A 25,355-nucleotide genomic window follows, 5' to 3' on the forward strand; every position below is an offset into this window, starting at 1 on the left:
GCACAGCCTTTGCATAGAGGACATGTCCATTCTGCAGTGAATGGTGCTGCAGGGGAGGACTGTGGGGGACAGCTGCTCGCTCAGGTCATGTGAATCCAAATCTCTGTTTGGAAGGAGACCAGCTTGTCTCCAGTTGTGCCTCCTAAGGCCATCAGAGAGCTCCCAGACCAGCCTGAGCCTGAGCAGCTCTAACTGGACAGGCGTTGTACCAAGCTTCTTTTACAGACCAATGGAAAGAAAATAATAGAATATTACTAAAAAAAAACACCTAATCCAACTTGGAATAACATTATTTAATTAGATACTGTAAAAGTAATTTTGGACAGTCCATTAATGACTAAATGAAAATAGGTTTTTGGAATATGTTGAAAGGTTATCTGTCTCTGGCAAATTCCCAACAGGCTGTCATGTGTGCTTTAAACAGGACTGGCTTTTGTCTGACCACTCTACCCATAAGGCCTGATTGGTGGGTTGATGCACTAATGTTTGTCCTTCTGTAAAGTTCTTCCATTTCTACATCCATCGACTTTTGAGTCTCATTCATAGAGACCATTAGTTTGTCAGTTGTCTGACCAAGGCTCTTCAGCCCCATTCACTTGTGCAACTAGATTTAGGACGACTGTTGGTTGTTTCAGACTTGTTTCATTTGAAATTTTTGGAGGCTGTGCTTTTGGACACTACTTGTGCTGCAAAACTGTTCCGATATCCCTGGCCGGAGGAATCTTGTCTCGCAGGTCTACAGAAAATTCTCTTAACTTCAAGGCTTGATTTTCACCATCAACTATTAGATCTTATATATACAGTTGGGTGCTATCTTAATTATGCTGGATACAGTGGGACCAATCAGGTTCTAAAAGCTGTCAGGTTTTAGAAGCATTTCATCTATGTTCCGGTTAAATAGTCTTTTTCAGTTTTGGAATATGACTAAGGGAAACGATCTGGAAGTCCTGTTGGGCAGCATTCTCAATGCCCTTTTTGCTGAATAAATTGGAACAACTGTTGTTTTAGTACTTCAGACCTACTGCACAGCTTAATGTCAGTGTGTTTGGACTCACACTGCAGCGCTTCCGTCTTTTCCTGCACCTGTAAGAATTTCTCCCACCACCTTTAATTAACCCCATGATATTTTTCAGTGCTGTCAAAAAAAAAAAATGCTAAAGAGAAGATCATAGGGCGTCATTTTTTTTACTTCTCAATCACACCTTTACAATAGAATTAGGATGCATCAGAGCTAAACGTGAGTGGCATAACAAATGGTCTGAAAGCTCCTGTACTGTAAATAAATTGTTAAATTATCAGTCTTTTGTTCATGAGATGTTTATCTAACACCTAAAATCTGTTTTTGTTTTTCATTGTGGAAATTTGTGTGTAGATTGACAAAAGACAGCAGTTTTAAGATGAGTCTCACCCAGAACCCAAACCCATAGAAAATACGATGATAAGATTTGTAATGACATTTGGTTTTATCTTTTATTTTCCTTTTCCCCTTTATTTTTATGTTTTACTGTAGTTGCATATATTTGCTGAAGTAATCATAAACAGAGCATTATAAGACAGACTTCATGTGTTAGCTACTGGTGTATTGATTAGAGATTACCATTAGGCTGTTTTTTTTTATGTTACACTGCATCAGCAGCCTAAGGCTACAGTACTGAACTTTGACTACTGTCAAATGCACAGCTTAAAAGTCACATTAATTGATCCCTCAAATCAATGATTTTGCTTTTAATATGTAATATTTATTTCTTCATATTTCCTTTTTTCAGTCTCATCAAAACTATGTTGCTGTTGCAGAATTCAAATGCAACTCCTTTATTATGTCATGAAAACATGGCGGTGTTACCTTTGACTGTAAAGGCAAGCTGGCAAGACAAAGCCGAGAATCATTCAAATAGTCAATACTTTCTGCATGCCAAAGCCGAGCTCTTCTTATCTAAATCCCAGATTAGCACAAGCTTCACTACAGAAACGAATGACTCAGACCAAGGTTTCTCTCTAATGATCAGGTGGAATTCCGTGCACACATTTCTGGTGGTGCACAGCGAAGACATTTTCTGCCTCGCAGAGTTGGGTTTCTGGTGTGTGGGGGAGGTGTTATGTGGGTGACTCTGGACGGCTTGGAGGGAGGGTTGAAGACAGGATTTCTCAGTCTAATTAACGCCTTGGCAACAACGGCAGCATACGTTTCTGCACAAATTTCCCAGTAGCCCTGTTTTTATTTGAAAAAGCTGACAAGGGAACAACACATCACGTGTTCTTGAAGGCGTATTGTGAACGGGGAAAGACAATTCCTGTGTTTGGTATCATAGGTCATTTGGAGTAAAGACTGCCTTCTCCAATTCTATTGGAAGAATTTGTGGTTTGAAGTCAACAGGCAAATTTGGGTTGCTTTATTGCAAGCTTCTGCCTCATATTTCCAAAATGCATGAAGATCACAGATTTTGATTTGAAATTTTAAGATGTTCCTGTCAGTTTAGATGTTGAATATGACAGATTTAAAGGCTTGAGTCATCTTTCTTCTGCACCAAGAGCTCACATTCTCAGGCAATTTAACATGAAAAGGCATGTTAATGAAAACATGCTGTTGTGCAATTCACTGCCATCCTGTCAAAAATTCCTTTGGATAACAAGACTCAGTTAGAAGAAGACAGTTAGTCTTTGCTTAGGTTACACTTTCTGTTTAGTGATGGAAGAGAAATAAATTCATATGGGAATAATTTGAACTGCTTGACTTGTTAAATGCTTTTTATTTGAAGTGAGAGCTTTGACTCAGGTCAGCTGTTTTAATTTAGCAACACTTGAGTTGAGATGAGCTCACAGTATTTAAGAGTTCACAGAGACTCAGGTTATGTAAGTTTTAGAGCAGTGAAGTCTCAGATCTGTCATAAACCTTGCTTCAATGACTGACACTCAACTTCTGACCAATCACTGCTCAGAGCAGCGGACGACATCGGATGAAGAGATGTTATCCCAGCTGTCATTGGGCGAGAGGCGGGGTACACCCTGAACAGGTCGCCAGTTCATCACAGGGCTACACAGAGACAAATGAGAAAAACAACCTTCCACGCTCACACTTACTACTAGACTCAATTTAGACTCACCAATTAACCTAACCGGCATGTTTTTGGACAGTGGGTGGAAGCCGGAGCACCCGGAGAGAACCATGTATACACGGGGAGAACATGCAAACTCCACACAGAAAGGACCCAGCCGGGATTTGAAGTATTTTTTTTTAAGTAATAATTAGTAGTAGTAGTATGCATTGTTAAGACCAACATATATCTCCTTGTTTGAAGGAGTAGCCAGCATATACCAGCATGTCAACCAGCCGGTCAGGTACTAACACAGCAGCTCCCATAAAGAATAACATTGTGAATTAGAATTTTAAAAATATTTAACAAATTTCCAAGACACTTATTTGGTTTTCTTTCAGCATAAAGTAATACTGTTGTGTCAAATTGATGTTTGGTTTGGATAACATAATATATTAGCATTGATTGGATATATTTGGCGGGGCCAGGACTCGATTTAAATGGATGAGCTGTACTGTAAGTTTGAATTAGGTTGCTACTAAAGATTTTAAAAGGTTTTCTCTTTATGTGTCATTTAGATCTGTTTGCATTCATTTAACAAGATTCACATAAGTAACATAGACAAAAGATTTGTTCATACAAAGATTCAGTTTTGTTTTGGTGAAGATTGTGTTGACTTGACTCAACCCATATACTGTATACTGTGGACACAACAGAATTACTTAATGCTATGTTTGTTTGTTTTTTCCTTTGTCCTTTTACATGTTCATGCAGCTGCTCAATGTTTTGAGCTCTCAAAGGAAGTTTATGATAAAATCTGTATCCCGTCGACATCACCTTTATGGTAATGATCGGTTTGTTGACTTGCAGGTATCTGACACCATGGACGTTACATAAGAGATTGATTGGGTGATTTATACAAACATTCTCAATTGTTATGAATGGGGAAATTAGTAACAATCTAAGGATTAAATCAATTTTTTTGTACCATGTTGTCTGCGTGTTTATTTCTGCCAGGCATTTTAACGAAAGGCCCAAACAAATCACCATTATAGGAACTGCAACCAGTTCTGTTGGCTTAATTTTCCAAGGGTCACTACTTGGTCTGACATTGTTGTTAATTCAGCAGCTAGCTTATCACAATGATTTTTTTTGCTGTTATGTAACTTTATAGTAATCATGGTATTACTACCAGCATTCACTTGTCAAGTGCAGTACTCACCTGCTCTCACATGCTCTCACATCTTCTCTAAAAATACCTCAAAAATGCTGCCATGGCTCATCGTCCTCTCATTTCTTCCAGCAGCCTGCTATAACTTATTGCAATTTCCAAGGAATTCTCTTTTTTTTTAACTTTTGGTTTGATCGTGTGGTCTTTTTGACCATGGTCCATGGCAGTGTCTGTACGTAGAATATCTGAAAGTCACAATCAAATTATTTAGGTATTGGAGTATAATTACAAACAATTTAGCCAGCACCATCAATATTGTAATCTATGTCATTGTTGCTCCAGCAGATGTTGAAAATGTCTTTGTCTGTCAACAAAGCATTTTTGTAAGTGGTGAACAAATAGCCGTTTCAGTATAATCAGATTTGCTTTGAATGTCTCTGTGCCGTTTCCACATAATGCTGCATTAAGATCTGATAGCTACACTGCAAAGTATGATCTCATACCATTTTAGGGCTCTGTAAAATGACAGTCACGTGATTCACAGCAAACTGGCATTACATCAAAGGTGTGTGTGTGTGGAGGGTGGTGGGGGTCAGAGAGAAGTGGGAGAAGGAGATAGCTGAGAAATACTAAGGAAGGCGAGAGAGATAGAGACAGTGAAATGATAAGGATGGAAAGGGTGGTACAGTATGGATTCTTTAGCAGGAGAGGAGGGAAGGAATTAGTAGAGTCATGTAGAGTTCAAAGGTAAACCACAGGGAGATAGATAATGAAAGAACTAAGCATCATTAGCTCAGTCAGTGAGTCCAGCCCACAATGTGTAATATTTCACTTCCTCTGGGAATTAAAACTGAATTTGCCATCAAAGTAAAGATATTTGTATATTTTCATTGTCACTCTTTCTCTTTGTTTAATTCTGTAGCTGCTTCTTCTTTTTCTTCTTTTTTTCTTTTATAGCAGCAGCCTCCCCACTCATCTGGCTGCCAGTCAGAATAAGTCAGCCAGTCAAGTTCAAATGTGGTCCTTTTATTCTGCACCCACAGATTTTACCAGGTGGGTCTTATCTTCTGTCTCTGTGTGACTCTGTAATGCGCAGTAGTGATTCATAAGCTTTTTTATGCCTGATAGCATTTCAGTGTGGGTAGCTGTAAATTAACATCTTTTATAGTATACCTCTGTCTCTTCCATCTTGCACTCTACTATTCTGTACCTCCCGTATCAGTACAAGCCCAATTGGCCGGCGAACAGCTCTGTGTCTGATTAAGACTTGCCAGCCACTGATTTTTATTGGCTGTGTAATGGTGCAGAACTTAAACATTTATCAGGGTCGATGGGCTGCGTGTAGCAGCTACAAGCTATTAGGGAATGCAGAGGAGGCAAGTGGGTGTAGAAAGTTCGAACAAACAGTAGATGTCAGAATAAACTGCCACCTCTGGAGGGAAATTAAAAATGTCACAAGGAAGAAGTTATTTAGGGTTTGTTTCTGCTGTGGTGTGCTCTGGCTCTGTTTGATTTGCATTACTGAAAAACTACTTTACTTGAAGAAGTTGGTGCATTACAGCAAAGAGTGAAATATTCCTTAGATTGCAGCTCATGAACGCTGGTACCTCACAAGATAAACTGCTGCTAAAACAGAAAATAGTAAGAATTAATTGAGGAAGATTGCCTCACATCTTTTTCAAAGTGCTAATATTTTCACACTCACTGAATAGTCCTAGCCTGCCCTTTCTGGCAAAAAAAAGGAAGAATTCATCAGTTTTTTGGGTACAGGTGCATTGTGTCCTAATCCAGGTGGTGGTTGTCCCACTGTGAACCTCTGGTTGACAAATCTAAATATAATCCGCTAATGTTCTTAATCCTGTGGCCACATTAAAAAAATAGATGAGAAATTAATCTGCTGTCAAGTCTGTCAGGTATATTTTGTCTGTGCCAGTGCTTATTTTCAACCAAATCCTTCTGTATGGGCTGGTACAACCTAACCACCAACCAAACCAGCCAGCCAGCCAAATCCCTCACAACACACTTTGTCAAATGCTCTCTGTTCTTTTGTCCTTGGATTGTGGAGATTTCATTGCAGTGGGGAATGGAAAGACAAAGCACCCAAAGCACAGATAACCATACAAAAAGTTAGCCCCTCTGTGTCTTTGAACTGCTAGCATAGTGGTGAGGAGGAAGAGAAACTATTGCGACTGCAAACAGAGAAACCTACTTTGCATCCAGAACAGAGTGAAAACATTTGCTCCTTTGGCAGATTGAGTGTTACAAAACTTGTTCACACTGTACAAATGCGTTACTGCTTCCTCCCCCACAAGGACACAAACATCAAGTGTGTTTTGTTTCAGTGTTTGCCATATCTGCCTATGCCATGCTATGGTGTGCATATGTGCTGCCATAACCAGGATAATTTAATTTCTTCTGGCTGAGTGCATCAAAAAGACCCACATTCACTGTATTCCTTCTGTTTGCTTCCCCCTTTTCATGCAGTAATCTGTGCAAAAAGGCAGAATTAAAGCAGCGCTCCCCCAGAGCCAGTCTTCTTTTTCAGATTAAAGAGGAGGTAAAGTAGGAGAAATTGGGAGGACATGCTTGTTCAGGGTCAGAGGGATTGCTGGAAACACTCTCAGGTGAAAGTTCTCGATTAATCTGTCACAATTTTTAGAGCCTAGTGCAAGAAAAACACGGGTAAAGAGCTTCTTCTCACTAAGGTTGGTAATTTCTGTCATTACTGAAATAATAATTTTAAAAGGGGGTTTCAATGAGGACATACACCATAACAGAAGCAACATTAAAAACACTAACGGGTGAAGTGAATAACACCAATCTACTTATGGGTCAATGTTCTATGGGAAACCTAGTGTTTGTATCCATATGGACGTTATCCATCTGAACTTTGTTGGAAATTAATCTCTCTGTGATGTTGACTGGTCCTTCAAAGTCCTCAAATTAGTATTCTGATCATGCCCTCACAGGATGCTATGGACCAAGCTTGAGCCCAACATGCAAACCACGATACCGAAATGATGAACTGCCAACATCTCAGTGCTAGACATGAGAGCACACCCAGGATACCATGACCTGAGTCGTTAGAGGTGTTTGAGGCATAATGGGGACCAAATAAGTTTTTAAAAGGTGGCTTTTAATGTTGTGGCTGAGCTGTATTTGCCATTCTACAAAAATAAAAGGAGAGAGATGAACAGATACTAAAAATATACAAAGATTTGATTATTTCACATCAATATAAAGACTGATTTGGTTGCAAATTAGATTCTTTTCAATTACTGTTCCACTGCATCTTCCTCCAGAAAAGTTGTTTCTATAAATGTTTATGCATTTGGAAGGTGCTTTTATCCAAAGCAACTTACAAATAACACTGGTTTATTTCCCTCACAACTTAACCCATATTATCAGATGTCTGATGTGAACAACTCTCTGAGGTCACACCAAACCATCTCTGTGAGAGTAAGGTCTGGACTTCGAAGTCTTTTTGTGGAAGATTTACTTTCATGCTTATGGTCCTTGCCCTGCTGCATCACCTAACTTCTGGGAGACAGTCAACCCAACGATATCCTGTTGAGAAACTTTGGAATTTATATCCCCCATGATGATGGCAAGCAGTCTAGGTCCAGAGGCAGTATAGCAACTATAAATCATTATGCACGCTCCACCGTTCCTCACCAGTGAGATTATATTTCATAACCTTAGCTGAATCAGTCCACAAAACATTTTCTATGGAGCAAAGCAAAGTCTCAAGGTTTCTCTCTGTAAACTTCAGGTGAGCAGTGATGTCGTCCCCCCCAGTGTAATTTTTGAGTTATCATAGTGGGCCAAAGACAGATTGACATTGTCAGCAATCAACAATGTTAACAGTAATTATTTTTGTTATGATTCATATCAGCAGATGCTTAATTAAAATAGGAAACTCAAACCTACGTGTGCTCTCTGTATGTGTCTCCTTATTATTAGCTTGTGGTGTTCACAAGGTTTTCCCCAATGCTGGGATGTACTAACAGCCTGTGAGAATGGTATTAGGAGACATATATATTTCCAGATAATGTTTTCTTTATGAATGTAGAATAATTAAATGTTTGATTATGTTTCAAGGTGAATATTCAAATAAATACAAATGATTACGATCAGGTTGATAATAAAGATTTCAGTGTTGTAACTCGATCTGTCTTGACAGTCTTGGCTTACCACAAAAAAGAATGCACTCTTTGCTTAGGCTTATATCAAAGCTCCAACTCCTATCGATTAAAGATATTTTGTGTACGTGTGTGAGTGTGAGACACAGAGCCACACCCTGGAGCTAAATGAAAATGTTGTAGTTGTTGCTTCAAACCTAGAATATTTCAATGTTAAATGTGAATATCAGAAAACATTTACAAATAAAACAAGAATGCAGATCCATTTTCATTTCCCTTTTTTTTACTGGTCTTTTTCAGTGCTCGTAAAATGCCACACATTTTGCTGCTTCAGCCACCTTGAACCACACCTGTCAGCTACTCGTCTTTAGATTTCAATGCTATTAATCCTACTTTGGGTTTTAGTACTCTCAGCATCTGGAGCCACATACCTGGTGACCAGAAAATAACCTGTATGAAATTTGACATATAACCTTTATTATTTGTGACTTTGTGTCCTGAATATCTAAGTAAGACTTACTTACTGATGTGTTTGTGCTCCTTTAAGAGCCTGTGTGTCTTGAGTAGGAATGTCTCTCTGCTTTTTTGCATTAATACATTTAAACCTATTTGTCTCTACATTAAATCTTAAAGTGTGATATAACAAATTTATTTTAGATATTTATGTTATCTGATTTCCTTGAGTTCTGAGCATGTGCACATAGTTTTTCCTCCGGCCTTTAATCATAGTGCACATTGTAGAGTGTTACAGTATGGAGGCCCACAGTGCTCATGACAAAGCTGTGTGTTTATCATCTGTGTGCATTCCTCTCCCACAGCACACAGTCAGGGAAGACCTCTCCTTTAATGTTCTGGTGTTTCTTTGTGACTCACATGATATGACTCTAAACCCCCCTCCTTCACCTGAAGTGACACAAACTGGGAGGCACTATTGCAGTTTTTTTACTTGCACTGTAGAAATATCTTACTTGGGTTATTCTGCAGTCGTGAAGCGGGCCATGGCCAACAGATAAAGTTAAAGCACAAGTCCTTGAGATTGCTGGTACACCTACACTGTATTGCAGGGTTTTAAAAAATTTAGAATTTAATTGAGAATGACCCCTAAATTCCCATTCAATTCTTGAATTTGAATTTGAATTGAGATTGCAAACAGGAAGCGGAATTGCAATTCAGATTCGAACTGCAGGAAGTAGAAATGAAATTTCATGAAATTCAAAGAAATTCCTGATACATAATTAAGGTGTATCTAACAATGAAGCTCTACAGTATATAATTCATAATAATAATAATTACACATGATTACAATAATTAATGTGGTAATCATATGTAAATATTATTACAATATGAATTTCATACAGATATTATTGTATGGACTTTATGTACATAATACTTTATTATAGTAAATAGGCCTACAGAGGTCCTGGAGGGAACAAACTTCAACCTGTTAATGTCACCCACCGGAATAACACATGAGCTCCCAGTTTACTTGAACACACCATGTTTGGCTGAGGATTTGAGGAACTGGTGACTATTAGATGCAACACCTTTACTCTGCAAAGAACTTTAATAAATGATAATTGCATTTACCAAAACATTGTTTCATTTGATTACTTGGAAATGAAGATATTGCTAGTTATTCAATATTAAGGCTATATAAGCTTAATGTTAGTGTCTGTACTTCCATTAGGAAGAAAAATGTATGTTAAAAGTATCACATTATCACTGATATATGAGGAATTTCTTTAAATTGCAATGAATTCAATTCCACTTCCTGTAATTCAAATTCAAATTCAATTAATCATCCTATAGGGTGTAGTCAATTCAAATTCAAATTATTTCCTTGAAATGAATTAAATTTTGAAATTCTGAATTTTGTACAACCCTTCTGTATTACCAAAAGTGTCATGATCATTTGTCACACAGCTCACCATAAGCTCTCAACATACATGTACAGTGTAGTCTCTGCTTAGTCCTGCAACACGCACATGATAGAAATGCATGACAGCATGCATAATTGCATTCTATCATACCCCAATAATTTTACTACTTTGATGAATTTTGAAACCAGGTTGAATGCTGCAAGAAAACAGAAACATATATTATATCATAACCACTGTTTTTAAACACCCTACCATGAAAGTTAGGCAGAAAGAGTATCATTTTGTTAGATATGTTCCTGTTTTATTGGTGCCGTTTGCTTCATAATGCAACATTTCTATGTGTGGATGAAAATGCTATTCTGTGGTAAGGTACTTAATGAGTAACAGAATACAGAAAAAAGGAGGGAGAAAAATGCTGTGAAGATCACTGTATCAGAGTGAAGTTGATAAATAGCTCTCCTTTCTTCTGGTTTTCTTTTTTCAAGTTCACAATAAAATCTCAAGTCCCCACAGAGTTGGAGATGGATGTGCAGGTGCTTCGATTTCTCACAGCTTTGCAGAGTCATCCTTGAAAGAGGAGACCAGCCCTTCCCAGATCACAATGATCACACTCAAATTTTTCATCTTATCAATGTGTCTATATTTCCTTCACTCTTTCTCTCCCTATTGTTGTCATTTAGTTGAACATTTCTTCGCCCCATGTTTTGTTTTCACTCTGACCTTCACAAAGGAGAACACAACCTTCCCCTCTGTTTAGGCTGCTTCCTTTCTTAAACAAGAAAAGAAGGGATGAGCGGAGCGCCAGAAAGGGCAGCTCCTTCTGTGCTTAGAATCATGATCAACTTTCTTCCTTCCCTGCAGAGTCCAGCTACAGTCACACAGAGAGTTCATCCCGAAGCCCTCTGAATGTACAGCTATAAAGGCTTGGGCCAGTGTCTGATTTGATGCATGCCATATAGACTAAAAGTTCCCTTAGGCCACTCTGTTATGGAGGATAGGTATTGATGTGCCTCATGAAAGCAGCATCAGTACTGCAACACATTGCAGAGTGGTGAATTCCTGTACAAGGTGTGTCCTGCAGTAGTGGGTGTGGCTAACATCTTCACTGCAGCAAAGCAAAACTTCCACATGATGTCTGTGTGAGAAAAGAAGCTCCAGTAAAGCACACAAAGTACCGCAACTCACGCGTTTCTGGTGTACATGAATCCCACTTTTATTTTCCACAGAAAAAAATGATGTTTCCTTTTTTCCTGGTCTGTTAAGGTTACATTTAAAACCATTCTATGAAAAACTGTAGCACCAGAGCAGATTTCTATTGCCCATTCCTTGATTAAAAATGTCAATTTGTGCTATTTTTTTCAGTTTGGATCAGCTTTGATTGGGTAGAGTTTTGTATATAAAAAGAAAAAAGACTTGCACTTCATTTCTTTTTCCAGTCAGTTGCAAAATAAAGCAGAGGAAACTGTATATCTTAATTTCTTAATTTAAATCACAACAAATACATTTAGAGCAAATAAAAAAAATCGATCGGTATTAAGCATAATCCAAGCAGGGAATCAGCTTTCATGATTATTATCATCATATATTTATATATTCATATGTATACATATTTATATATATTTTATGTTTATATACAAGTATGGCACTTGATTACACAAAAGCAAGAAAACACTTCACAAATAAAAGCAGTGGGCGCTTTGGTGTGTCATAAATTAAGGAAGTCACAGACGTTAGCGTTTGCAGCAAATTCACCAGATACTGTTTTGCAAGTTAGCTAATAAGCAATGGAATGGTTACATACGTTAAGGTCAGTGGTGCAACACAGGCAACAAAAAAAAGAATAAAATTAGAAAAAACATGAATCAAGCTGATGTATTTCAACTACGTCGAACCATAGTGATTTATATATCTATGCATATATAAATCTAGCTGGTAGATTTTTTTTCCTTTGAATTGTGCCATTTAATGAAGTTGGTGCCAGAAAAATAGGTGGAAAGAAAATGTCTTTTAAAAACACCGTCAGGTCAGTAGCACATTTGGATAAGATCAGGCTCTCCAGTGTTCACCTCATAGTGCAATTTGTTTTGCATTTACTCTCTTCAAGTACAGCAGAACAGCCCACAAAGAGGAAATCTGTGAACACGTTATCATGGTCTCCATTTAGCATCTTACAGAGTATAAACGTTACTAAAAAGTTGCATCAGTGCAATAATAAATAAGTAAACAAACGTGTAACCCACGCTTGCCATGAAGTCCATAAAAGAAATCAAAAAGAAAACAACAGAATCTGCCCACTCTTTTAGTCATGAGACGAATTAGGCGTGCGGAGCTGTCCGTCATGTCCATCCTGGTTTTTACACGTTTTCACTGCTTCCTCACCATGTGTTACACATACGCAGAGTCACTGGACTGAGTGCGGCCGAAATTAGGCACACTCATCCTTGGCAAGTCCTTATTTCTGATTTCGTAAATGGACTTTCGCCGAGCTTGCACACCTCTTACGGCCGTTTTGATTTTCCTCCAGCCCAAATGATTGAGTTCTGCCAGGTTCAACACCACACAAAACCCACTGACCGCGAACATGAACACCAGGAACACTGTCTTCTCAGTGGGTCTAGAGACGTAGCACTCGACATCTTTTATGCAGGGGTAGCGATCACATTCGTACACGGACGGGACGTTGAATCCATACAAGAAATACTGACCCACCAAAAAGCCTATTTCCAGCGCGTTTCTGAAAACCACCTGGATGATGTAAAACCTGGAGATGCCCTCTTGTCGCCTCATTTTGGACTTTGTAGTTCTCATGGCCGAATTAGGGATCTCTTTCACTTCTAAGCAGTCTGGCTCGGCTTCTTTGGTGGAGTTTTCTGTGTTTTGAAGTACTCCATTGACAATCGTGTTCTTTATCTTTTTGCTCTCGTCTCGCTTCAGAGAATCTTGATCCTTATCTAGTGTCAGATAGACTGTTGAGTATCGCCGCTCCTTCTGCTTGGCCGACTGATGCACCGAGTATGTGATGAAACAAAGACTCGGGGTGCACACCATGATGATTTGAAAAACCCAATATCTAATGTGTGAAATGGGAAATGCCTTGTCGTAGCACGCCTGGTTGCAGCCCGGTTGTAAGGTGTTACAAACAAACATGGTTTGTTCGTCATCATAGACAGTCTCTCCAACTATTGCTACGATTAGAATCCGGAAGATGACCACCACTGTTAGTAGGATCCTAAAAAGCAAGCAAACAAACAAACAATGTGAAAATATATGTAAGTATATATGTGTGTACTGTAGAGGTGGTTGAGTTGTGCGCCTCCTCGGTGGCCGGAGCGCGTAGAGTCCAAATCTGGTGTGTTAATTTAGGGAGCTGTCCAGTGCTGAAAGAGGGTGCTCCTTTAGATGGTGCTTCTCACACTGCATCTCTTTTATGTGTATGTCGGTCTACCTGTGAAGGTTGTGTTTTGTGATTTAATGATTATGACACGTCGACAATCGGCGTTGCTTTATACCTGTTTGAGCATGTTAATGGAATGAGGCGATAACGCCGACTCTCGCTCAATCTCTTCCTGCCACCCTCTGAGTGCACAACCACCACTCACACTCACCAATATTTTTCAAATGGAAAATGGAAGAATGAATACATGAAACGACACATGAATTTTCATTTAGGTTGTTTGACTTTGCAGCACCATCCCAGGTTGCTAAAAGACAGCTGTATTCTGATCTACTTAGCCGTCTCGTTTAGGAGGAGGACAAAAAATACAATCTGGGATACAAGACAGCAAAAAATCCACAACACAGACACGAAGGACTGGGCACCATGCTACAGAAGATCCTGGAGGCACAACACAGAAACGGGGGGCTGGGAACCATGCTAAAGACGATCCTGGAGGCTGCTGCGTTTCTTCTGTTGTTCTTGGTTTTTGTTGATCATCTTACCTTCCTATCATAGTAGAGTGCTGCTGGACAGCAGCCTCCAGGAGCCTCTCTAGTATAGTCCATTCCCCCATTTCTGATCATCCGGAGAAGACGAGGAAACAACGGTACTCTGTTCAAATCCCTTCAAAGAAAAGCGCTTTATTTCCTGTCCGACTTCACTCTGTATTTGGTTGTTGCCAGGTTCCAGGGCGTCCGAAATCTGCTAAAAAACGCATCCGTCACGGGATGCTTTTACCGTCCCCGTTTCCCCCTGTCTTGCTGCGCGTTATCTGGTTGATTATGTGCTGAGAGCGCAGCGCCTGCTGCTGTAAGCGTCCTGCTGTGCTTGCCGAGCGCTCCCCCAACGTTGCCACACTGTTCCTTGTCATGAGAGTCTGAGGGCTGATTACTGTAAGCCCTCCTATTTTCGATCTTCAGATCAGGTTGATGTGCTGCGCGCTGCGTCTGGATGGAGGCAGGTTGGATTTTATGTCTTGCCAGCGTTAATCCGCCTTTAAGTAGTCTCCCCCCCCTCCCATGCGTCACGTACGCACGGACAGGTCGGTGGAGCGCAGCCAGGAGTGCCAAGGCTTCTGATTTCCAATATTTTAGTTTGGGATATAATATGCACCTTTCATTGGACTTTTGTGTCCAGAGCGCCACAGCATGCAGGTCATTTTTTATTTAGCTTTTTTCATATCAATGTTTTCAAATGGGAATAAATCCCTTTTAATAATGTGGCGTTATACATGTGCGACTTAAATGTTTCGTTCCGGGGCCGGGCTTGTGGCTGCACCGTGTCCTCTGAACAAGGTGACTTTTGTTTTTTGTTTTTTTTTAATCGGTGATCTACATACAAATGTATGCAGCGTATATACCTTATATTGTACGATTCTAACCCAGTCTATTGTATCTGATCTATATCTGGAACCCATGGTGTTGGCTACAGGCTAAATGGAGCCAGTCTTCCTCACTGGAAGAAACCAGCCTCGCGTACCCAGAGGTATCCCTCTCGTTGTCGCAGGCTGCTGGCTCAGATGGAAAAGCTGTTGTTTCCACCCCGGGCAAAGATGACGCTGTGGATACAGTGACAGAGTGAAAGTACCATCCGAGTTGCTAATCGCTTTACAAAGCAGCCTGCCCTGCCTGTCTGCTTCTCTCGGTGAAGTTTAAAAATAGAAGCAAAATATGTGACCCCGCCCTGTATATCTCTCTGAGATTTCAACTTATCGCGCTGCATTGTGTGTACACTAATGAAGCGTGGTGATAAATGCGATTGTCCTTTTAAACACAAATATATGAACTTGTGAATTTACTTGCAATTTACTCCTCTAATAGTAGCTGTATTTTGTCTCAGAATTCTTACTCGTTATTTCTTCATTAATAACGTCTCGTCAGCTAACATGTATGTCCACGCAAGTAGGCTGGATGATCGATCACTATTATTCTCATTCTTCTTTTTTATCTTTGTTCAACCCAGGCTTACTGATCACGTGACAGCGGTGTTGCCTCTAAATGAAACTTTGCAAGGTTAATTTCTCATGAGGCGACTGATCCTCTCCTCTCGCTGTAATCTTTTCTAATTTAAATCTTCAATAACCTTTACTCGTCCATCACGTGAGGAGGAAAGGACAGAGCTTCAAGAGAGGGGCGAAGGAAAGAAAGTATGTAAGAAAGAAAGACATGGGATGAACACTTGTTTATTTATAAATCTACACATAACCACATATAAATTGCACTTGTGTAAACAAAGACTTTAACAACACAATAATTGCTGCTTTTGAGCTATATCATTGGTGACTGGTACTGACAAGAGGAGGTAACAGAGAGTGGGGAAGGGACCAGTTTGGAATTTAGAAGCACTTCCGGTGGACGATGGAGGGTCCAGCCTCATCATACTCCTGTTTGCTGATCCACATCTGCTGGAATGTGGACAGAGACGCGAGGATGGAGCCGCCGATCCATACAGAGTACTTCCTCTCAGGGGGGGCAATAATCTAAACAAAATAAGACGAGACTTGTGAGGCAGTAGAACACTTGACAACAGTAAATCTGCTGTAACTTTTTAAAGTAAGTCAAGTCACCTTAATCTTCATGGTGCTGGGGGCCAGAGCGGTGATCTCCTTCTGCATGCGGTCAGCGATACCAGGATACATAGTTGTGCCTCCCGAAAGGACATTGTTGGCGTAAAGGTCCTTACGTATGTCGATGTCGCACTTCATGATGCTGTTGTATGTGGTTTCGTGAATGCCAGCGGATTCCATGCCTGTGCAAATGCAGTGGACAGTTGAGTGAGTTTTGCCCCAGCAGCAAAGAACACATCTGACACCGCCGTCAGCTGCCATAATAACAGGTGCTGAAATGGACAGCTCCGACAACAGCTGCTTGCTCTGCGGAGCAAACGTCAACTGTTGGCCCTTGTTTCAGATCACTCATGGCTGTTTTTCCGTCCTGGACAAGTAAACCTGAGGTGGATGAACTGTGACCTCCAGTTGGTAATCATAATTAGTCGACAACAGGAGCAAAAACGGTTCAGACAAATCATTTACTCAAAGATTTACTATGGTTTTGTACATTTTTACAGATACGCAATCCACTGGTTACCTTGTTGGAAGCTCATTCATTCTTTCTGCTAAGGCTTCCTGCCAATCACACCTTTGTTTGTATAAGGTGCTTATTCAATTACCTTTCAGCTCTAAAAATTGTGTGTTTTAACTAATCCCACCGAATCTGATTTTAGGTGAGCTCAGAAAAGCCTTCCACTTTACGTCCTCTGACAAGTAATAGTTAAGTATTTCCAAAAGTATAAATTTTTTCAAAGAAAGATTAAGATCTAAAAAGGATTGCCAACACATTTTAAGCACCTTTATCGGTTTAAACCTGATTGTTTCACACTTACTCAGTTCATGAATGATTACTGTTAAGTCTTATAGTTGATTCACTGTCTTTAGTGCGACACTAACGGAGTGTCTAAATATGTCTAAATAAATGTGCAACTAAATATGTGTTAGTATATCTGAGTTCGCCATTACGCACCAATGAATGAAGGCTGGAAGAGGGTCTCTGGGCAGCGGAAACGCTCATTGCCGATAGTGATGACCTGGCCGTCGGGCAACTCGTAGCTCTTCTCCAGGGAGGATGAGGAGGCGGCGGTGGCCATCTCATTCTCAAAGTCCAGAGCAACGTAACAAAGCTTCTCTTTGATGTCACGCACGATCTCCCGCTCAGCTGCAGTGAAACAGACAAGGATGTTATAAACCCTGTAAAATGTCTGAAACGTCAAAGTATGCTTTATGCTATATTGTGGATTGTTATCCCTCCTCTGGTTTGAAAGCGTGCTATGTATGAAGATCATGTTCGAGACTTTCAATGTCCAATTAGTGCTGTGTAACTCTCCAAAATTTGTCAGTTTACACTCACCGGTTGTGACAAAGGAATATCCACGTTCTGTTAGGATCTTCATAAGGTAATCTGTGAGGTCACGTCCAGCCAAGTCCAGGCGCATGATGGCGTGAGGAAGAGCGTAACCTTCATAGATAGGCACGTTGTGGGTCACACCATCGCCAGAGTCCAAGACGATACCTGTAGTCATTTATACATTTTTGTCCATTTTGTTCATATATTGCTCAGGTGGGAAAATATCATACACATCTGAGGACTCAGTCATACCTGTGGTACGACCAGAGGCGTACAAGGACAGCACGGCCTGGATGGCAACATACATTGCGGGGACATTGAAAGTCTCGAACATGATCTGAGTCATCTTCTCTCTGTTGGCCTTTGGGTTGAGGGGGGCTTCTGTCAGCAGGGTGGGATGCTCTTCCGGAGCCACGCGCAATTCGTTGTAAAATGTGTGGTGCCAGATCTTCTCCATGTCGTCCCAGTTGGTGATGATGCCATGCTCAATGGGATACTTCAGGGTCAAGATGCCTCTTTTGCTTTGGGCCTCGTCGCCAACGTAGGAATCCTTCTGGCCCATACCAACCATGACGCCCTGAAAACGGCAAGAGCCAAGAGTTACATACCACAGAGAGTTGCAGATCTTTGTAGTTTTTATGGACAATTACGCACAGGTGAGCTGCAGTTTTCTTTACCTGGTGACGTGGGCGACCAACGATAGATGGAAACACGGCGCGAGGCGCGTCATCGCCGGCGAACCCAGCTTTCACCAGCCCCGAGCCGTTATCGCACACCAGGGCTGTGGTCTCTTCGTCGTCGCACATGGTGACAGTTCTGCAACACAGAGGTGGTCGCACAACAATAGTTAGTTTCGATTCAAGGCAAACGTATATTACACATATGCCACAGTCAATGCATGGGACTGGTCACTTATAATAAAAATAATTTTGTTATTTTTGTTTGTTTATTTTACATTAAATGAGAATAAATTAAGCTGGTGATGATGATATTGTTGATAAATAAAAAGTAGTTACTCAAAAGTGGAAGTTGATGTAATTTGTGTGAAAGTCCTTTATACAGTTTTTCGTAATCAACCCACAATGGTTGGTCTTACTCAGTGCTGGTCAGTCATGTGTGTACTTACCAGATCTGCACCGGGGCCGGATCTTGAGGGTGGAAACCAGGGGTGGCGAAATGTCAAGTCGAGCCATTTTATACTCCAACAAGTGTCTGTGGGATGAGGCCAAGCATGCGACCCCTTCTCCATATTTGGTAGCCCATTGCGCCATTGACAACAGCCGGTCCATGAATGGCAAGAAGAGGAGAGGGAACTCCCGAGCGGACATCTGCCATGCATGCACAGAGGACACAGAGACAATGACAGGCTTCCCTTTGATCTGTTACCAACTGATGAATCACTGTATTATTATTGAGAAAAAAAAGAAAAAAAAACTCGCCATGTCTGTGATGGGTCTACTCTTGTGACACATTTACATTTCTACATAATAGTAATGTAATACCCTCTCTTTTATTTCAACAACAGCAAAGTAAATAACATTGTGCTGTGTAACCATACATGCTGTAACCAGCACAATCAGTGGATCTGAAGATGAAATACACTTTTGCAATTTGCTCATTCAGTCTTAAGGGTCTCCTGAAGTCACACTTGTCTCATTTCAGACCTATCAGTATACATATGTAGGTACATGTATACACACATACATATATATATATATATATATATATATATATATATATATATATATATATATATACACACACACACACGCACATATTATTACACTGTAATATTAAAAAGTTAGCTTTTAAAATAAAAAATCCCTGTCAAAGGACTGGCAGGACTCATCTAGATTGACAGCACCAAACTGAGAGAGCACTTGCTGCTCACACTTGGTGTCAGCAGCTGTTTGACTTATTCAGCTCACCTTTCAACTCTCTTTTAACAAAGTGTGTTGATAAGCCATCTAACATTTAAAATGTCCTCATTTTGCTCATAACAGTGAGATCGTGTCTCCTACTTGGAGCATTTCTATTCAATACAAAGGTTAGGGTGTACATATGATCATCAAGCAGCTGGACTCACCACATGCATTTAGAAAAAAAAATAGTTTTTTCTGTCAAATCTTACATTTATTTAGATTTATTTTTTTTGCATAAAGTCAACAACTTTCTCTATTTTTAATGGGCTGCTTGGAAAAGATCGATGTGGGAGCCATGTAACATGCTCATTATCCAAATATGAAACATTTTTCATTAGAATTACTGTGATTCATGTTGTAGTCACCTTCCCAGAGTTGATCAAAGTATTCAGCAGAAAATAGAGGGTTCGTCTAGTATGAAATATTTATGCCCTTATTAATAGCTGTCGCTGTCTGAATGCATACTAATACCTTAAGCAACAAGTCTAAAATATTCAATTTCAATGCAACTAAAGTCAATCTAATGTAATGTCTTGTGAGAAACCAGATCAATGAAAAGTAGTGCTGATATTATTTATTGTTTCCAACATCAAAACAACAAGGAAAAGGAACATCTGTTGTTGTGACATATGCTGTATGTCTTCTTTATTCCTGCTGAGGAAAGAACAAGACATAGGAAATGACATTGCCAGTTTACTTAAAACAGACAGAGACCAAGCTCTGTAGGCTGTAAAATAACACTGGCTAAGAGCAGTGGATGGTCCCACCACAAGGAGGACAAGACAAAAGGGCACAGCAAGCCATGAATCATATGCTGCTGTCACCCGACCCCGAGCCATAACCCTTCACTGTGTGACTCTTTGTTTGGGTCTTATGTAATGAATTGTAGGCAGTGGTCTGCTTTAAGCATCCTTTTGACCCAGTATTCAGACACTGCTAATATTTTTTGACCATCGCCTAGTTAAGTTCATCTGTGGAGAATGTCATTGTAAAGATCAAGATGAAAAGGTGGATGACTCATTCCAACCTGAGTTTGCCCTCTTGCTAAAATATTAAAAGGTTTAAAATGGCATTTGAGTGTTTCCTGCTCTCTTTTTTCATTGTATGCGCAGGTACAGTCACAGCCAGGTCAAGGGCTCAGGAACTACTGTCGTGTAAAATATTTATTACATTTGCTGTGTCTTACAATTGTTGCCAAATCAGTCAAAGAGACACGAGCTGCTGCTGTTACTGAGATTTAATCATCGTAACACAATAATTCTACTACTCTCCAGCCCTCAGGAGATCAGCTTCATTATTCAGCAGATGATTAGATAATTAGAAGAAAACTGTCCAGAACAAAAAGCATATTGATTTTCTATGGGAATTTCCCTCTTTCAATAACCCTGAAGGGATGTAATTTGTGAGGTTTTGTGCTTTTTTTCAGCAACGTACAGATATATTGGAATGTACCTACACAGAATAGCCACATTTGAACTGTTCATCAAAAACGTGCTTTGTACAAATGGTCCAACAGGACTTTGATTAGTGGAGCATCTGGACCATTTGAAGGTCATAGTGGAGTGAGGATATGAAACATACTGTGTTGTCTAGTGCAAGTGGGTTTCCTTTTTCTGGCTGAAACACTGAATACTGAGTGAAAAACCTGTGGCTAATACAAAAAAAAAGATCTCAAAGGACTACTGTTGTTATGTAGGAGTAATATTGCATTTACTTTAGGCAGTGAGTTGCACTTACCAAAAATACAGTTTTTCCATACTTAATCAACATTTTGCACATTATAAGCTCATAGGTAACTAGGGTTTGAACTACCCTGAAGTTCCGATTTTATCTAAAAGAGTTGCACAATTTAAGCTGGGAAACGTCAAACTGAAAGATTTTCTCTTCAGAGTGCATCTCTCACCAAGGCCAATGTTGTATTTTGCAATTTCTGGTGGTCCGCCAAAGGAAACTCAAACGTGGGCAACACTAATCACATGACCAACTGAAAGCTTCTGGTCGCCTAATATTTTCTCTGCCTTTATTTTCTTTATATTTGTTTGAAAGCATCTAATTTAGTCAATAGGTCATAAAGAATACTTTACTTCATCATGTGTACATGTCTTATAGTTCAAAGATAAATATGAACGCATCATTTACACTTCTATGGTCTTAATAACAGATAATAATGTTGATAGGCATCTTATAAGGACCTAAAGATGCCAATTAATAATTCACTATTGCCTATTGTAAGAACCAAACAAAATAAACTTAATTTAGCATCAGTGTATTTTTATTATTTTTCCTAGAACATTTACAAAGTTCTTGTTTCAAGAATATTTTCAGCTAATTCAATTTTACAAGATGAAAGTCAGAGGGAAGTTTTAAACAATGATATATTCTACTACATGTACATCAGCTGTTTCCCAATCAATCAATCAATCAATCAATCAATAAATCAATCAATAAATCAGTCAATCAATCAATCAATCAATCAATCAATCAATCAATCAATCAATCAATGCAAGACACTTTCCTTTTACCTTTATTTTGAATAGACGATTATTTCTGTATGTTTTCATAAATAAGAAGATAAGTCCAAACATGGCTATAACTCAAGGAGGAGGACCCAATACACAGGACACCGACAGGTTAGTTTACAAAAATAGACCGTAGGGGTGGACATAGTCACCATGAGTGGTTTGTAAATTGCAAATCTGCAGTTCAACTTTTGGCCATTCTCATTTTGGTATTTTTGGAGCCAGAAGTGACTATATACAAGCGTGTTGAGCAGGAAATAAATACTTAAATGTGATTAAACACGAAAGAAATGTCACTGTAGTTTAATTTCTATTTCTTTATGGGATCATTTTCAAATGAAACACCAACAGAATGGCATTTCTTTCAAATGAAAATATAACTAACCTTTACTTTTCAGTCCCAGTAATTACATCCACCTTAATTCAGTTTAATAGAACCCAGGTGGTGTAAAAAGGAAAGCGAAGCTATTTAAAATATAGTATGGCGTGACAAGATAAAGCCTCAAACCAAGACACTTTTTATGATATCATGAAGTCTGTTATTATTATTATTATCATTATTCATCCTTATTTTATCTTAGTTTGTTAAAACTAAAAAGTTTACCGAAATTTGAGTTCCCTCACTGGTAGCTGCCACAACCACATTGCTCACATCGTTACACTTTCGGAAACTTGGAAACATCTCAGCTGTGCGCCTTTCCGCATCAACTCACAAAGAAAACAGCCAAAGAAAAAATTTAATGCTTTCTAATGGGAAATTATAAACCAGGAGATGTTGTGGCCCACTTTGAGGGCAGTAATAGTGTACCCACTTCCCCTGGTATGTGTGTGTACGTATTGGGAGTGAAACTGCAGAGCAGTATGTGGTTAATTGCATGGGGAGACCTACACTTCTCTCTCTCTGCCTCCCAGGTCTCCTGGCGGCTAGTACAGGATCATGCTTTTTCCATAGCTAGTCTCAGACCCCAATGAAAAATTCACCAGCTTGCCTCTCTCTGAGTCTCAGTACAGTACTGTCGGCTTGGCATCAAGGCCTCCTGCCTCCTGTAGCCTCTGCCAAGGCCTTCGGGTGGAAAAACAGACAAAGTAGAGTTACAACCGGGCTATTTTTTTGGCTTCTCTCCTTAGGATATTTGGGAGCAGAGCTGGGCAGACAAAAAATAAATCTAACTAGGTCTCATATGGCACTCACATAAATATTGCAACGTGCATTTGGGCATTAGCTACCTCATTTTTCAAAGAAATTTATCTCAGATTATGGCCTGCATTTAAAAGAATAAGTGAAGTTCTGTCACGGTGTCTTTGTCAACAGTGAGAAGTAGAAAATGTGGATAAAAAGCAGTTTGGATGGAAAATGGAATATTCATGAGTCAAATTTGAATAAGCTACAACATAGACAGATTTTTAGGTATGCTGCTGAGCAAGATTATTTGACTTAGTATTTAAGGGGGTTCCGAAGGATTGAATCCTGAGCTATTTTGGTGACTGAGAGTGTGTGATGACATTCAAAATGAATAGGACAGCTTCTGAGTTTTAAAGCAAAGTACCCTCACCAATTTCCTTAAAAAATAAGTTTTTGCTTTCTGATAGTGCACACAGTCAAAGTCTTAGATTGAGCCTCTAGCTGAAACATATTGGTAACTCTTATCATATTCCAAGATCAAAAGAGAGGTGCTTTAATCGGACTGAAGGGAGTGTTTTAAAGTGAACTCCCGGTCAAGTTAGCTGTGGACTTCCCAGTTCACTTTAAAAAAAGTGCGTTAAGTTTTCTAATGTCTTTGATATTTTGCAAGGTTCAAATGTAATCTATTGGCCACAGATTAATTCCACATTTCAGTGTTTTTTTTGTCAACACATGCTGATGATTTCTTTCTAATCAAAACGTCGACAATATCGGGAAATGCTCACCCTGAATATAATGAAACTACACTAAAAGCTCAAAACTAAAAGTTCTGCTCGAGTAAAAGCACAAGTGTCAACATCTGACTGTACTGACAGAATATCGGAAGACACTTGCACGCAACATGTCAGCTGTGGTTATTTTAAACAGTAGAAAATGTCTCCAAATTGTATAGATATCTTACTGTTTATGTAAACCTACAATATAAAATGCAGTTTCATGGTCCAGTCAGAATATGTTTCAATTTAACCTTTTTTTTCCCCAGGAATGTTGAGCCATGTGACAAAAAAACAGTTTTTACATTATTTTCAACCTGTATATATTTGATCCTATTTGAAGAAATGCTCAGATAAAGGTGGCATATTTGAATACAATCCCAAGTGGTATTCAGATTATCACCATTATCCTATGATGAAATTAATCAATGAATGAATAAAAGTCACTTCATTTTCTTTTAATACAAAGACTTACTTTTGTCCACTGAAAATTGACTTTGCAGACATCTGCATGTGCTCACATGGAGCACATAGGCTACATTTCACTTAAACCTATATTTAACAGTACTGTACTTGATCGAAAGTGTTGCAGTCCACTACTATTGAATCACAGCAGTTCTCCCTGTACAGTGAGGCTACAGTGGACTGTTCCACTTAACCTCTGGAGTTATATTACCTTTTGACCTTAAGCTTATTTTCATTGCCACTGTGTCGGTTACTGCACTGTAAGGTTTATTTCAGCAATCAAACACAAGCAGAAAACAGGGTTTTATGTTAATTTCTTTCCTTTTGAGAAACTCATGAACAACATTACTGTCAGTCTCAAAGCTCCACAATGCACTACTGAAGCAAACCAAGCATAACCCAAGTGCAGCATTGCAGCAGAAGGTGACGTAAGGTCACTGAATTAATATGTGCCAAATGAAAATGGTAATTAAGCATGATATTCCTCTGAAACATTTGCTCATGCACAAGCACTCGCTCCGCTGTTTGTCAAGGCAGCTCAGTGCACATGCGGCAAAGTCACAGGAGTATAAACTAACAATTAGTCAATCAAGATAATGGAATTAAACATAGTCTGATGTTCTTCTGAGACAACACATGGCATGATAGCAAGGACCTAACTTGACTTTAGGTCATATTTCAATTTTTAAAGCAGAGAAAAAGAAGACATCGGGGGCATTAAAATATGCACCCACGCTAAAATCATTATGATAATTGACTGTACAGATGAGAGACTGTCGCCTTAACTTAGCATGATGACTGGAAACACAAAAACAGCTGGCATAGTTCTGCTCAGCGAGAACAAAATACACAGACAAGCCCTTTGCGGGCACACTCTCTCTCATGTTTTATATAATTTGTTGAACAATCTGCAGTTTTTCACTTTTTCTATTGTGCATATTTTTTTTAGGTAGTTTCCACAGAAGCTTATTCCTGCTTCAAGTCTTCGGTCTA

At 39.4% G+C, this 25,355-nt stretch overlaps 2 protein-coding genes across 2 annotated transcripts; both read right to left on the reverse strand.

The window, feature by feature from the left end:
* Nucleotides 1-11,413: 11,413 nt before the first annotated feature.
* On the reverse strand, nt 11,414-14,642 carry LOC140270768 (gap junction delta-2 protein). The gene is made up of 2 exons (XM_072365970.1): nt 14,165-14,642; nt 11,414-13,454 (listed from the first exon to the last, which is right to left on the reverse strand). Exons 1-2 carry the CDS (start codon nt 14,233-14,235, stop codon nt 12,611-12,613), a joined length of 915 nt encoding a protein of 304 aa, XP_072222071.1. The 5' UTR covers nt 14,236-14,642; the 3' UTR covers nt 11,414-12,610.
* Nucleotides 14,643-15,834: 1,192 nt separating this feature from the next.
* Nucleotides 15,835-18,744, reverse strand: LOC140270067 (actin, alpha cardiac muscle 1). The gene is made up of 7 exons (XM_072365142.1): nt 18,687-18,744; nt 18,238-18,376; nt 17,813-18,137; nt 17,564-17,725; nt 17,180-17,371; nt 16,228-16,409; nt 15,835-16,140 (listed from the first exon to the last, which is right to left on the reverse strand). The coding sequence occupies exons 2-7, from the start codon at nt 18,364-18,366 to the stop codon at nt 15,997-15,999; spliced, it is 1,134 nt and encodes a 377-aa protein (XP_072221243.1). The 5' UTR covers nt 18,367-18,376; nt 18,687-18,744; the 3' UTR covers nt 15,835-15,996.
* Nucleotides 18,745-25,355: the final 6,611 nt, after the last annotated feature.

The sequence above is a fragment of the Leuresthes tenuis genome, unplaced genomic scaffold (assembly GCF_036924035.1).
Source record: "Leuresthes tenuis unplaced genomic scaffold, fLeuTen1.0.hap1 SCAF_15, whole genome shotgun sequence".
In the NCBI taxonomy this organism is placed as follows: Eukaryota; Metazoa; Chordata; class Actinopteri; order Atheriniformes; family Atherinopsidae; genus Leuresthes; species Leuresthes tenuis.

What these genes read in the sequence shown, in the direction of transcription:
- LOC140270067 (XM_072365142.1), bottom strand. Translation starts at nt 18,366, where the DNA reads ATGTGCGACGACGAAGAGACCACAGCCCTGGTGTGCGATAACGGCTCG. An exon ending in CGCCTCTGGTCGTACCACAG is followed by an intron (nt 17,726 to 17,812) that starts GTATGACTGAGT and finishes AAATGACTACAG; the next exon opens with GTATCGTCTTGGACTCTGGC. An exon ending in CTTCCAGCCTTCATTCATTG is followed by an intron (nt 16,410 to 17,179) that starts GTGCGTAATGGC and finishes GCATTTGCACAG; the next exon opens with GCATGGAATCCGCTGGCATT.
- LOC140270768 (XM_072365970.1), bottom strand. Translation starts at nt 14,235, where the DNA reads ATGGGGGAATGGACTATACTAGAGAGGCTCCTGGAGGCTGCTGTCCAG. An exon ending in CACTCTACTATGATAGGAAG is followed by an intron (nt 13,455 to 14,164) that starts GTAAGATGATCA and finishes CTTGCTTTTTAG; the next exon opens with GATCCTACTAACAGTGGTGG.